This window comes from Microtus oregoni, unplaced genomic scaffold (genome assembly GCF_018167655.1).
Source record: "Microtus oregoni isolate MIOR12 unplaced genomic scaffold, Mior012 000009F_ref0000495, whole genome shotgun sequence".
Taxonomy (NCBI): domain Eukaryota; kingdom Metazoa; phylum Chordata; class Mammalia; order Rodentia; family Cricetidae; genus Microtus; species Microtus oregoni.
Genome location: NW_024543068.1, coordinates 9,624,460 through 9,638,289, shown reverse-complemented (window position 1 = coordinate 9,638,289; position 13,830 = coordinate 9,624,460). Strand labels below are relative to the sequence as shown.

The 13,830-nt window shown below is 45.4% G+C and overlaps 1 protein-coding gene across 27 annotated transcripts in view; it reads left to right on the top strand.

The window, feature by feature from the left end:
* Positions 1-13,830, top strand: part of Nrxn3 (neurexin 3) — a 1,564,636-nt gene that overhangs the window by 63,668 nt on the left and 1,487,138 nt on the right. For all 27 annotated transcript variants that reach the window (XR_005974847.1, XM_041658568.1, XM_041658546.1 and 24 more), the window contains exon 2: positions 6,317-7,685. Coding sequence is in view for 26 of the 27 variants with exons in the window: in XM_041658568.1 (XP_041514502.1) it covers positions 6,977-7,685 (709 nt within the window). In the remaining variant the exon portion in view is untranslated. The remainder of the gene's footprint in view (positions 1-6,316; positions 7,686-13,830) is intronic.

Here is a 13,830-nt window from a genome sequence, read left to right as displayed (position 1 = left end):
TTGGCAACCAGAGGGCTCCTTCCTCTTCCTCCAAACACTTGAAAAAACATGAGGACTGCACGTGACCCGATCTCCTACCTCAGTCTGCCTCTCAGGCAGGTTCCATTTTCTTTGCTTTCTGCTCTTCAGCCAGTGCCACATCTTAGTTAGTAAACCCCACTTCCCTCATACTGAGAGAAATTTGTCCAGCAGATTGGCTTCTGGCTCACGTATTACTCTGATGTATCTCTTCTGTGATAGATTAGGGTTTCTGGCAGAATGGAAGTTATCCTAATATTAATTATTTTTATTTATGTGTATGCATCTGTGTGAGTGTGGGTATGTGGGTGTTTGAGGAGGCCAGGAGAGGCTGTCAGAGTCCCTGGTGCTGGAGTTACAAGCATTGTGAACCATCTGAATTGGATACTGGGAACAAACTTGGGTTTAACGGAAGAGCTAAGGAAGGGCTCCAACCACTCAGTCATCTCTCCATTCACTACTTCTTGTTTTTTATGGGAATTACTTTTAAAGTAAATAACAATAATAATAACAATAATGTTAAAATTCAAGGCTAAAGGAAAAGTTTCTTTTCTTTTTCTATGTCTGTCACCTTTTCCAGTGTTAACACTTGCCTTTTCTGTAAGTCCATTTGACAGATTAGAGTTGAGAGCCTCAGGGACTCTTGTCCCTCCCCTGATATGAAGGGGAAGCAGCGGCATTTCTAAAATGGAGTAACTTGGTGTGTGTGTGTGTGTGTGTGTGTATGTGTTTGTGTGTGTGCACGCACACACATGTCTAGAAGTAGTTTAGCAGGTAGATGTAATAATAGAAGGTTGAGAGATTTTCTCAAACAGACAAATTAGGGAAGGGAGGGCCAGTATGTGAATGGACTGAGAGACAGAGAGACAGGGGCAGGTGCAGAGCCCGGTGGATCAATATTGGTTCATGCTTTTCTGGATCAGAGATTGGCTTTATCCTGAAAAGTGTAAGGAGTCCCTGCTTCCAAGCAGAAAGCAGCAATAGCTTTCTTTAAAACCCTCTCCTCCCCCCACACAAGCATTACACACATGAACATCACACACACACATGCATATGGGTATGCACACACATGGGCATGCATGCACACAAATAGACCCCACAAAAACATAAACAAAACTAACCTCCAAAACAAAAGAAACAAAAGCAAACCTCTTTTCTAGGTAACATAGAAAAGTGGATAGATTAGCATATAGTATGTTGGAGGCAGTATGTATAGTGTATGCTTTTTATTGACATATGCAGGTAGAAAGGCACATGCCTCAGAAGGCAGTGCTCTGTCTGAGCTTGCATACACTAAGCACACTGCAGCATCTCTCAGATCCTGAAATGGATTCTGACACCTCTTCTCCTCTTTTCTCATCAGTAACCACTGGTCTGATGTTTGATAGCATAGAATAAACATTTTTGCTTCTTTTCTAGTTTGTATAAGCAAAATATGGGCCTTGTACTTGTTTCGACATTATGCGTATAAGATTCATCCATTCATTCATCCGTCTAGAAATGAAGACTAGTCGCCTTCAAGTTTGGATAGTGTTTTGCCTGTATAAATTAAAATTTATATGTACTTTCTGCTACAGATGGAAGTGTGGCGGTCTTCTGCTGTGGAGAATAAGGCCATGAGCTTTCTCAGATGTCTTTGAACATATTAAACATTTCTGTTGGTATCTACTTAGTAGGGACATGAAGTTAGGAGGATTGAAAAATGTTCAGCTTTATTATACGTATCATCACAGTTTTTCAAAGCTGTGCATATACAGCTTTACAATTGGTAGAGTTCAAAATTAAGTTATTGGGTAAATACTATCAACCCCTTCCCTCTCTTGGACACACAAAGACTTAAAAGAGTTGCCCAGTGTTAGGTGCCTCTAATCATGAGAATCTGGGTTAAGGTACAGCTCTGCCTGACTCAGAAGTTCATGCTCTTCATTATTCTCTATACTGCTTTCAGGTCTTAGACCGAATTTGTGCCTTGACCCTCATTGCCTGCAGCAGGGCCTTACATATGTATTGAAGTATGTATAGTGTCAGGGGCGGGAGTGGTTGTGATTTAGTTGAAGGAGTTCATTTATGAGAGTATGGAGTAAGAATAAACCTCCATCTACCTTCAAAGTAGGAGAAGCAGCTTGCTGAGTCCTATGCCTTTGCCCAAGATCATGGGCGATGGGGATCCAGAGCCTTATATCAGGGAGAGGGCAGGATGTGAGTCTCAAACCACAGAAAGTTCCCTCAGATACAGATGGGGTGGTATGAATGGAAGCTTTTGCTAAGTTGCCAAATACAGAACTTTTGATAGCCTGGTATTAATAGAATAGTATTTTTCAGGACCCTTGGTCTTGCCTCATCTCAAACCTAGTTTGGTTTATGTAAAGGAAGTATTAGGACCCACTCCTTTTTAAGGCCTCATTAGATCTATATTTTCAGACAATGAAATCTGCCTTTATGCCTCTTTTAGCTCTTACTTTTCTTTGCTGTTTCCATTCATAGACAAGGTTATCTTTAATAATAAGAGTGGTATTTGTCACTATATATTGACTTTGAGAGTTTAATTAAATGGTAGAAAGACTAAGAGGGTCATGTCCCCAATAATTCCAATTAAAGTTCCCCCATTAACTCTAATTTGACTCAGTTAGGATGGCAGACTTATCTCCAAACTATTTACTGTGAGCAGGAGACTGGAATGCTCTAACGGGCTAGCCTGGATTGTGTGATCTGAGATTAAAACGAATCTCATTGGAATGACATAAACTGGGATTGGTGGTTTCAGTCTTTCACCTGTGGAGTGAAAGGTGTAGCAACTGAGGATCAGAGCCAACATAAAGTCCCTAGATAGCCTCTGAAGTCCTAGTAAGGGGTCTAAGAAGCAGTTAAGAAGGCTCTAGACTCTACAGGAAAGATTGAAATACGTGGGCATTGCAGGGCTGGGTAGAGGATGGACATCATCATGCCTTCCCAGCCATTTGAGTTCTAGACACTGTCAGAGCTCTTGAGTCTGTTTCAAGCTCAACTAAACCCCCATGGCCACTGGAGAAGGGAAGGAGTGGGTGGGGAGGGCAAATGGCAGCCAAATCTTCTAAACCATCCTTGTGGCGAATAGCCCACATGTCAGAGTTGTGTGAGGTCTCCCTTGCATCCTAAGCAGCCGGAATATGAGACATTTGCAAAGATGTTCACCCAACGTAAAAACTGTGCCGTTCGATAATTATGTAAATTAGCTGGCAATTAGATAATGTCACTCACTTTCCCTCTCTTGCTTGGTTCCCACACAGCAGATAAGTGTATGGCGCTTCAGTATCACCCTCAACCTTCCTTGTGGGCTCTGGAGCCACCCACCTGGGTCCCAGCTGCCCATGCTGACCTGTGGCTTGGGGGTGGGTGGCCATGGACTGACTGGCTGAAGAAGGTTCTGGCTTCCTTTGTCCCGTTTCTTGAGGAAATAGAATTTCTTCAGAGGCACGTTCTGCTAGATGGCTGAAGAAAGCTAAAGGGTAATTGCTGGCAGCAGCTGGCTAGAGGCTTTGGATACCTAACACAAGGTCATAGATAGCTTTTGGACATTTGGGAAAATTCCCAAAGGCCATGTATGGTAATGTCCCCAGTTCAAGAAAGAAACACGAGAGCTTTAGGAGAGAATGTGGACAGTCAATAGTGTGTCGAGTCTTGAGGGATGTTGGTGTCTCCAATGCTAATCTGATTGAGAAGGAAGGATAAGAGTCTGAAGGCAGAGGCTCATCTACATAGATTAGTATGATCACCACAAAGGAGGATGGGTAAGTTCCCACAATCCTCTTTCATAGGTGTGTGCGACTGGACATTTTCGTTCTTCATTCATTCATGGGTTCCCACAGACAATTACACAGATGTTGTTTTATCCTCCAGAATCAGTTGGGGTTGGCATCTTGAAAAGTTGGGGGAGTACTCAGGAGTTGTCTTTGTATACAGTGGGGCCATGCTGAAGCCTCTGCATGGATCTGAAGTCAGGGACCTTAGAGGGGCTCTTGAACTCTGTTTTATGGTTTATTCTTTGTGTAGACGTTTCACCGCTCCTGTTCTATGATAGTGTCCTGTGGTCAAGCTGTTCTTTTCCCAGTCCCCAGGGTGTTGCCACAACAAACAATCTGGTTCTAGTATGATTTACTGTCTCTGAAGTACACTTGTCCTCCACTAGTCCTGATGCCTTTGTGTGCGGAAGTGTCTTATGCTACCCTGACCCAGTGGTGCCTGGAATGAGCTAGAGTTAGGTAGACTGGAATTTCTTCTCTCATGGAGAATGCTGCCTTTTCACTTGGTTTGCATGTCTCATTCAACACATTGGTCACATTCTTAGAGACTGTCAAGTCTCCCACCTTTACTTCCTGTTAACCCACTTTAGGCCTCATATCTCCAACCCACTCCACTCCAACAGTCCCAGCCTGTGCTAGACTCAAGACTTGTCCATTGATTATTATTCTGGAATGTTACCCATGAATATTTGTATGCCTAATTTCATCTTGTCACAGACAAGATGTTTATGATATTGACATATAGCTGTTATGTGAATGTAGTTGACTTTGTGTTACCAAAGTGACATTAATAAGCACACACACAAAGAAATCCTGAATTCTCGATGGTTGGCAAACACCTCTTCAAGTTAGAATCAATATATTCCTATGTCCACATCCTCAAGTCTATGGGGATACCCATGCCACATTCCAGGAAATACTACTTGGGTAAAATCCTTTCGTAGGACCAAGAATTTTCTGATGATGGATTTGATCAGGCTCTTGTGGACACAGATTGTCCCTGTTTAAAGGGATGACATCTTCCTCTTCAAAGAAGGGAACTGTCTAGCTTTGCTGATGTTATTAGTTAAATAGAATTAACTGCAATGCTCTCACAGAGAGCCACTGTGAATTATCAAATGTGACAAGGAATAAGCCAATGCTTGCACAGTCCTTGGCCATTACACTGACTCCTTTATTGGAACAGAGAAATCACCAGCTTGGTTAGGTAGATCAGCAGCTTCTTTCAGGAACCAGGTCCCAAGTTCAATGGATATTGCTGCCTTTCTAGTCATAATCAATAATTCACTCTGTCTATGACACTTCTTAGCTATTCTTAATTTTTCTTAATATCGTACATGTATACATTACTCCTCTCTCTCTCTCTTTCTCTCTCTCTCTCTTTCTCTCTCTCTCTCTCTCTCTCTCTCTTCCTCTCTCTCTCTTTCTCTCTCTCTCTCTCTCTGTCTTACACACACACACACACACACACACACACACACACACACACACACCTCATCTACCCATTCCTTCTCATTTTGGAAATAAGAAAGAAACCACCGATATATATTGACCCCTTACTATGTACAAAGTTTATGCTGGGACCACACTACACAAACCTCACTAATTTTTCTCTCCATCTTGGAAAGGGGCTATTATTTTATTTACTTTTCAAATTATTAAGTAGAAATGGAAATAGGCTAGGAATATTGTCTTATATTTTATGTACAGGAACTAGAATCCAAACTCAGCCTTTCAATTTTTTTTATCGTAAAGTTTGTTTTTTAAAGAAGGTTCCCCTAATATTTGTTTAGACAAGTAGGCTGTTTTGCTTACTCATTTACTTCCCCTGATTTTCATGTATATATTTTTTCTAGAATATAAAGTCTTAGGCCTCTTCTACTTAAGTAGTAGATTGCAAAATTGAAAAAGAAAAAGGTTTTAATATATAAATAAGTAAACCTTACATATGGGTATTTGGATGTTTCAAAATGTTAATGCTTCGATTTTGGCTATTTCAAAACAGTGTGCTGATATAGCTTTGGGGACTTTGCATGATATTTGCATTTTACAATTGGAAAAACTAAGTGTGTCATTAGGAGCTGGGCTCAGGGTCTTGCCCTGGTTATAGGAGAACTGGGTCCTTGTCTTGTGTGAAGAACCTAGCATTGAAAGAGTATCTAGAATTGCCTGGTTGGCATCTATACTCCATCAGTCTTTGTACCTTGGGATGTTGGTGCCTTGGGATGTTGGTGTCTTGGAATGTTGGTGCGGTGCCTTGGGATGTTGGTACCTTGGGATGTTGGTGTCATGGAATGTTGGTGCCTTGGGATGTTGGTACCTTGGGATGTTGGTGTCTTGGAATGTTGGTGCATTGGGATGTTGGTACCTTAGGATGTTGGTGTCTTGGAATGTTGGTGCCCTGGGATGTTAGTGCCTTGGGATGTTGGTGCCTTGGGATGATGGTGCCTTGGGACATGGTGCCTTGGGGTGATGGTGCTTAGCCCTAATCTTACTCTCTTATCTCTCTTCCCCAACAGGTCTTTTCTCTGGAGTCCTGGGAGCTGTGCTATGGGCAACGCTGCCTCTGATCAGCACCATGAAGCCTGACTCTGCTTCTGCTCTGCTCTGGGCCCCACTCTGCCTGAGTACTCAGTTGCTTGTGGTTCCCCTTCCCAGAACCTGCTTCTGCTAGACAATTGAACCTTAACACTGGTCCTTTGCTTGGGCCACCTTACACCTGGCTCACTTCACTGTTTCTTCCTCCTCTGCCACTGCCTGGGGCTCTAGCCCTGATCTTGGGCTCCCTGGCTAGAACATTTGACAGGAGGAATACATCGCTAAAGGCTTGTTCCTACCCTGAGCTCCTTCTCCTCCTTGAATCAAGGCCTCCGGATCCACCTGGATAGCTGAGATCTTTTCTTGGAGAAAGATACTTATTCCCCTGGTTTGCCCTACCCAACATACCCTTTCTGTTTCTTCTGCCTCTTTACTGGATTTTTTGCCTGTGTGCCTATCTAGGGCTGCGTTGTTGCCTTTTTCCTCCTTCCTCACCCTCCGAACACTCCTGAGTGTACTCTTCTTGTGTGTTCTCTGTACACCGCTTTGTCTTTCTATCACCAAAATCTACCCCCTGCTTCCCATCCCCAGGACTGTTCTCTGGCCCGTCTATTCCTCTGTGCTCTGGCCCAGCAGCCACAATGAGCTTTACCCTCCACTCAGTTTTCTTCACCCTAAAGGTGAGCATCTTCCTGGGCTCCCTGGTTGGGCTCTGCCTGGGTCTGGAGTTCATGGGTCTCCCCAACCAGTGGGCCCGCTACCTGCGCTGGGATGCAAGCACGCGCAGTGACCTGAGCTTCCAGTTCAAGACCAACGTATCCACTGGGCTGCTCCTGTATCTGGATGATGGTGGTGTCTGTGACTTCCTTTGCCTCTCTCTGGTGGATGGCCGAGTTCAGCTCCGCTTTAGCATGGACTGCGCTGAGACAGCCGTGTTGTCCAACAAGCAGGTGAACGATAGCAGCTGGCACTTCCTCATGGTGAGCCGTGACCGCCTGCGCACTGGGCTGGTGATTGATGGCGAGGGCCAGTCTGGGGAGCTACAACCTCAGAGGCCCTACATGGATGTGGTCAGCGACTTGTTCCTCGGTGGCGTCCCTGCTGACATCCGACCTTCTGCCCTGACCCTCGATGGAGTACAGAACATGCCTGGCTTTAAGGGATTAATGCTGGATCTCAAGTACGGCAACTCAGAGCCGCGGCTTCTGGGAAGCCAGGGTGTCCAGTTAGAAGCAGAGGGACCCTGTGGTGAGCGTCCCTGTGAAAATGGTGGGATCTGCTTCCTCCTGGATGGCCATCCCACCTGTGACTGTTCCACCACTGGCTATGGCGGCACACTCTGCTCAGAAGGTAAGACCTTCCGGCAACCCCAACTTCTTTTCCCACTATAGATCTTTCTACTGAGTGGTTAGGTGAAGGCGGGAGGGCTGGATAGAAACCAGCTCTATATGCAAGTACAGTTTCAGCTGTATACTATATAATTGGGCCTCCTTCTCCGAGGAGGTGGTAGAAACTCATCTCCTTGCTCTCAGTGGGGAAAACAGAAGATCTCAGCAGGAAGGGAAAGCAGGCTACTCAACCGTGTCCTGACTCAACTCAAAGGCCTTGGCGGAGTAGACTGCAGAGTCTGGATACAGCTCAGCGAGATTAGCACAGAATGAGAAAGAAGAGAGTGATTGCCAAGGTGGCTGTCTCCGTCACTCCTGACTCTTGGAGACTTGGACTCCCGTGGGTGGATGGGAAAAGTCCTTATCACATCTTCCTCATTAGTTAGCCTAAGCAGTGCCTGTGCAGAGAATGGAGACGGGTGGGCTGTAGGCTCTGTGCTGGGCCCTGCTACAATTCAGTTTTGTTATGCCACCTTTTAGTCCACGAAAGGCACCTCGAAGGCAGTTGGGGAATCATTTGGGAGCCTTCTGTCCTTGTTCTAGCAATGAGATTATTTCTTTAGAAAGGGTTTTCCTTTCCTGAATGCTCCATATACTGAGGTATGTGTGAAGAGCCATGGCGCTGCACTGGAGCCCTGTCCAGTGGAATCCCTCAAACTACACTAGAAAACTGCCTACGTATAACTGCAACTTGAGACAGAGTAAGGGATGGAGAGAAGAAGAAATGGAGAGAAGGGAAGAAGAAGAGCGTGACACACACACACACACACACACACAGAGAGAGAGAGAGAGAGAGAGAGAGAGAGAGAGAGACTTCCGTTTGGTATTTCAATATGACAAACACAAATAAAATATAAACCCTGGGGGGCTGGAGAGATGGCTCAACCGTTAAGACCACTGACTGTTCTTCCAGAGGACCCGGGTTCAATTCCCAGCACCCACATGGCAGCTCACAACTGTCTGAAAATGCAGTTCCACGAGATCTGACACCTTCACACCAATGCACACAGAATAAAGTTAAATAAATAAATAAAAAAAAATAAACCCTGGCCTGCTGCAGCCACTACAGGCTTAGATCACTGAGGTGATCAAGCTTATGAGAATTAGTAAGACAAGAGTGTATCCTGAGAGAGTAGGATGTGGAGGACACACAATGGGTGGCCCTCATTCTTGAGATGTTTTTTGTTGTCAACCCACTGGGCCCCTTCATGGAGGTGGTGGCATTCTTTAAGGAAGATCAGTGGTTCTCAACCCCATCTGAACACTGAGATCCCCTTGGGGGAACTGAGAAACTTTCAAGTCATACACAGGCATGTTAGACCAGCATCTCTGGTGGGGGTGGGGTGGGATCCCAGTAACCCTGTTTTTAAGGCTTCTCATATGATCCCTATGTACAATCAAGGGGAAGAATCCCCCGGCACAGGATCTAAGAGGTCAGAGTGATGTAAGAAATTAGGGTCTCTCTATGGGTTGTTGGTCTCATTAATAAAAGAATTTAAGAATGGGCTCAAGTGAAAACTTGAGGAAAATTGTATTAGATTAAAAACCAAACAAACAAATGGCAGCTGAGCTGTGAATCTCAGCAGCTTCCCAGTGGCAGAGGGGGAGGAAATAAACCTTGACATTCGGGATCATCAGGCATGGAGGCCAACCACACAGTGAACAAGCAGCCATGTGGTAGAGAGGGAAGTTTTCAAGAAAGAATAAGGAAGTACAAAATGCCAGAGGAAGCGTACTTAGGCTAGGACTAGGATCTGAAATAGAAAGGCAGAAGAGAAGGGAGAGAGATGTGTGTCTGAAGTCCTCGGAAAGGTTCAAGGACCCAGCTGGACCTCATAGTGGCTCCTGGGGGCTGCGCTCAGGGCTCCTTTAGGAGGTCTGATCATCTCATGAAAGAAATGATTATTCCAGTTAATGGTGAGCCTGCCTTCCAGGGGTGATTCCGCCTCTCTGAAGGGTGGTCTCTTAGTCATATTATTGACTTGCTCAACCGGAATAGCAGGCCTCAATCCAGGTCAGACACTTCATTCTCTTGACTAGGAGGGAACAGTTTTCCCTCACTGGACTGTTGCTGCTATGACAAGAGAGTGGAACCTGGTAAGTATCATGTTCCTCCCTTTGTTCAGGTAAGGGCCTACTTTGGGATTTGTTTTTGACATTATATTTGTGGGTGTTCCTAAAACATTTTGGGAATGGTCCACACTGTATAAAGCAGGTTATGTTTGATGTAAAATTTTACATACAAGGAGCTGTATTAAATTTTTTTTAAGTTAAAACTAAGTTTATTTTACAGGTGGAGCATGTTGGAGACTGACATGTTGGGAGCTGGGTAGGAGGCCCCATTGCAGGTTGTGCATGGGCTCCTGTGTAAATATTTCCCTACTATTCTGCTTCTGTCCTCTACCAGGCCAGCGTTCTCATTCCCCTTCTTGTGACTGGGCTTAGGAAAAGGAGACTCTGGACATACACATTATCCTTTTAGGCCCACATACATATCCCACCTGAGGTCCCCAGCCCACTTGCTTCACAAGATGGTTATGAAAAGGGTTCAACACATCTGTAGATGATAATGTCATCCTGTAGTGTTAAAGGGTGGGGCGTCCTTGTCGGCTTCAAGTTTTCCTCATTGAACTCCTAGGAGAGAAAATTGGTGGAGAAGGGGACCAGCGTTGACTTCAGCACATAAAACCATGCTGTTGGAATATTAAAAGGCTTCTTACAAGCAGGTGCCTTCCGGAACTGACTGATGCTCCACAGCTTCTTGGCATTGGAGAACGTTCTGCCGGAAGACGCTGACATGATCACTTGTTTTCTCATTTGCCCGAAGGATCTGTTCTGCTCTCAGAACTTATATTGAAAGCTAGCATTCTTTCTTTTGAGGGACCAGGGCGTCTTCAAGTGTGTTAACTTGCTGGTTCTCTATAATTGCCTCTCTCTCTCTCTCTCTCTCTCTGTCTCTCTCTCTCTCTCACTGTGTGTGTGTTTCAAAAGAACTCATTTCCTCCAGGCAGGTTTGGATCAGCACTTTCAGCAGGAAGAATCAACACTGTATGTATATGTGTGTGCGTGTGTATGTGTGTGTGTGTGTGTATTTGTATATGTATACGTATAAATTTTCCTTTCTCTTTATTTTTGTATGTATGTTATTCAGTTCTCAGTGGAATTTCTTCAGAATAGATTTTTGAATGCAGTTGATTGTGTTAATTCTTACATGCAATATGTATATTTTAATAATTGTCCTTTCTACAAGGTTCGCATTTCTTCTGGACAGTAAAAGCAGAGCAAATAGACTCTGTGATAACTCACAGCTAGCTAGCCTGAAAACAGACTGACCCAAATGTTTTGGTGAACACAGATATCAGGGAGGTAACGGGATTTACTGTGGATGGCTCGAAGCTCTCTGATCCCAGTAATTGTCATCATGTCTGATCAGTCACAATATTACGTTGCAGACGGTCACAAGCTCATGTTGCCTCCACACATTGTGAAATTTGGGGTAGTAAGCATAAACACTCACTTGTAAAATACGGAAGGGGAGAAATCAGAACACTTTTTAAGCGTTGAGGAGACACGTATACAACGTGGTAAAGAGCCGAAACAAAGGCCTGCCATTTCCCTAGGGGGAGTGTGAAGCAGGCAGGGCACATGTAACTCCACCTCTTTTCTTATCAGATCACACACACCACAGAAGAGAAATCAGGGTGCTTTGTATCACGCACCCAACTGTCCCAGTTTGCTGATGGACCCTGACATTTGATCATTTGAGGGTCTATTTTGTACTTTACCAGTTCTGAAATCAGGGGCCCCTGGGTGGGTTCCTGCAGCTTCCTGTGGCTTACTAGGGGCCTGTTAGAGATGTCATTTGTGGTCCATCTGTTTGTGCTATGACCTCTCTGGCTCTACGTGCCTCAGTGGCTCCAGAATGTGTCCATCCTGCACCCCAGAAAGAACACAGAGTTGCACCCATCTCTTTGTATGTTCTATTCTAATTCCATCAGAGAAGAGGAGAAGACAGCAGAGATAGGTGATGTGGGGGACCTGGGCCTGAGGGAAAGGGGTAGTGGGAACACTGTCTTCTTTTTGGGGTGAAGGATTGTAAGCTCTGGCTGCAAACCGACCCCTGACCTCGGGAACACCAGTGCAGCTCATGTTCTCATTGATAGTCACATGGAGCATTATGGCACACAGTGAATGGGCAGAGAAGAGGGTTTAGGCTCTTACTTCTAGAGGTATGATGTTTATAAACAAAATGCTCTGGTTCTCAACCAGTGAGTGGCCATGAGGACAGAAGAAGGGCATATAAGACACACCAGTTTTAAAACGATGACTGTGGTCTGGAAATTAGTGAACGCATGGTCCATCGCTCTCCCTAGTTCCCTTGGCTAGTTCAGTCCTCTGATCCGAGCCTTGAAGCTTAGTGGCCAGAGAGTTCCTCAGTGTCCCCAGCTTCCTCTAAGGACAAGTTTCCTCATGGGCTATGGAAAAATCTGTCATTACCTCAAAATCAGTTGAGATGATTATTTTTGAAGTATTCTTAGTTATGAAAGTACACGCTCTGAATTTCTCAGCAACTTCAGAGTTGTGAAGCTTCGATTCACTGCCAAGGCACATAAAGCTTAGTCCCAGTTTCCTGAAGACTTCATTTAACATGAAGTCAGCCTGCTGCAGGGAGGACGGGGCCGAGGAACAATGGGGAAGGTTGGGGCTGACCTATTCCCTTGAATGACTCTCATGGCATGGTGCTTATCTATGTCACATACCATTTGGCTGACTGGTGTCTCATCACTGCCCTGTGGTCTTTGTATGCCTTCCAGAAAGCAAATTTCAATGACTTTTCTTTTCAAAACCAGAGAATGGCATCCATCCAGAGGAGACTGCTTACTCTTAAGCTTTTACTGAGGGTCTCAGCCCATTGTTAAGGTACCAGTGATGTCTCAGTTGGAACCTCTGTTGGAGTAAATCATGGCCATCTCCCCTCCTTTTCCCGAGTGTAAACCATGCTGCAATTGTACCGTGGCATCTGTGTCAACTCTTAAGGCCTCGGAAGCCTGGGAACAAGGACGGACGTGGTGAGCAATCAGAGGAAAAGAGTCAGTTCCCTTTCCGACATTTCTCTGTGGTATGGAGAAGGTAGAAAAGCAGAAAGATCTTACAATGGACACAGAGGAGGGCCTGTGCTTGGAGCCCTGACTTCCCACCTAGTATGCAGGCTTGTGGGATCAGCCCCTGCTCTCCCCAGCCCCGCCAACCAGTCAGCCAAGCCAGCCAGCCAGCAGGGGCTGTCTCTAAACGGAGCTTGAATAGAGGTCTGATTGCTCCTTTTCCCTCCTTTCCTCCTGATTACCAAGTGAGATTTCCTGGGTATGCTGTATGCTAAATGGCAGAACAGCCGCCTGCCACTTGCTCCAATTATCTCTCTCTTAACTGCTGAGGGAAGAACAATTTTTCTAATCTCTCCCCCCCCCTCCCATAACATCCCTGCCTCCTCCCTTAAAGAAGTAAGACCCTCTTTCCTTGTTCTCCCGTCAGTAGGCTGAGAGCAGCCTTTTTCCTTTGCAGAGGCCAAAGAACACCAGCTGCAAGCTGAAAAGGGGGGGTGGGCAGTGGGGAGCGATTTGGTCCACATTCAGCGAGGTTGAGGGTCAGGCAGGCATTGTGCCAGGAGCCTTGGAGTGGCACGTGAAGTTGAATTTGCATTTGGTAATGAGATGCCACAGGCCCCAGAACTGGGGGCTAATTATTTTCAAGACCCTATCTTCCTTTGCAGGCTTTCCTGGAAAAAAATGCTTTCTAGTTCCTGGGGCAGCTGCCCATCAGCTGAGCCCCCCCTCCTTCCTTTACAAGGAGGAGAGGTGGGGGGGGGTGCAGGCTGTGCTCGGGGGATGGGATGAGAGTGTACACATGCCCTCCGGTCACTGGATTGTCCCTGTATTCACTGACTCTACAGTGTGGTCCACAGCAATGAGAACCCAGAGTGTGACAGAAGTGAGAAGTGTGGGGTGTGTCTCTGCCCAAGGTCAGCTGCCTTTTGTGGACAAAGTAATAATGGAGTCATTATTGCCACTGCCATTGTAGAATATCACCACATACGTGACATTCTGCTGCAT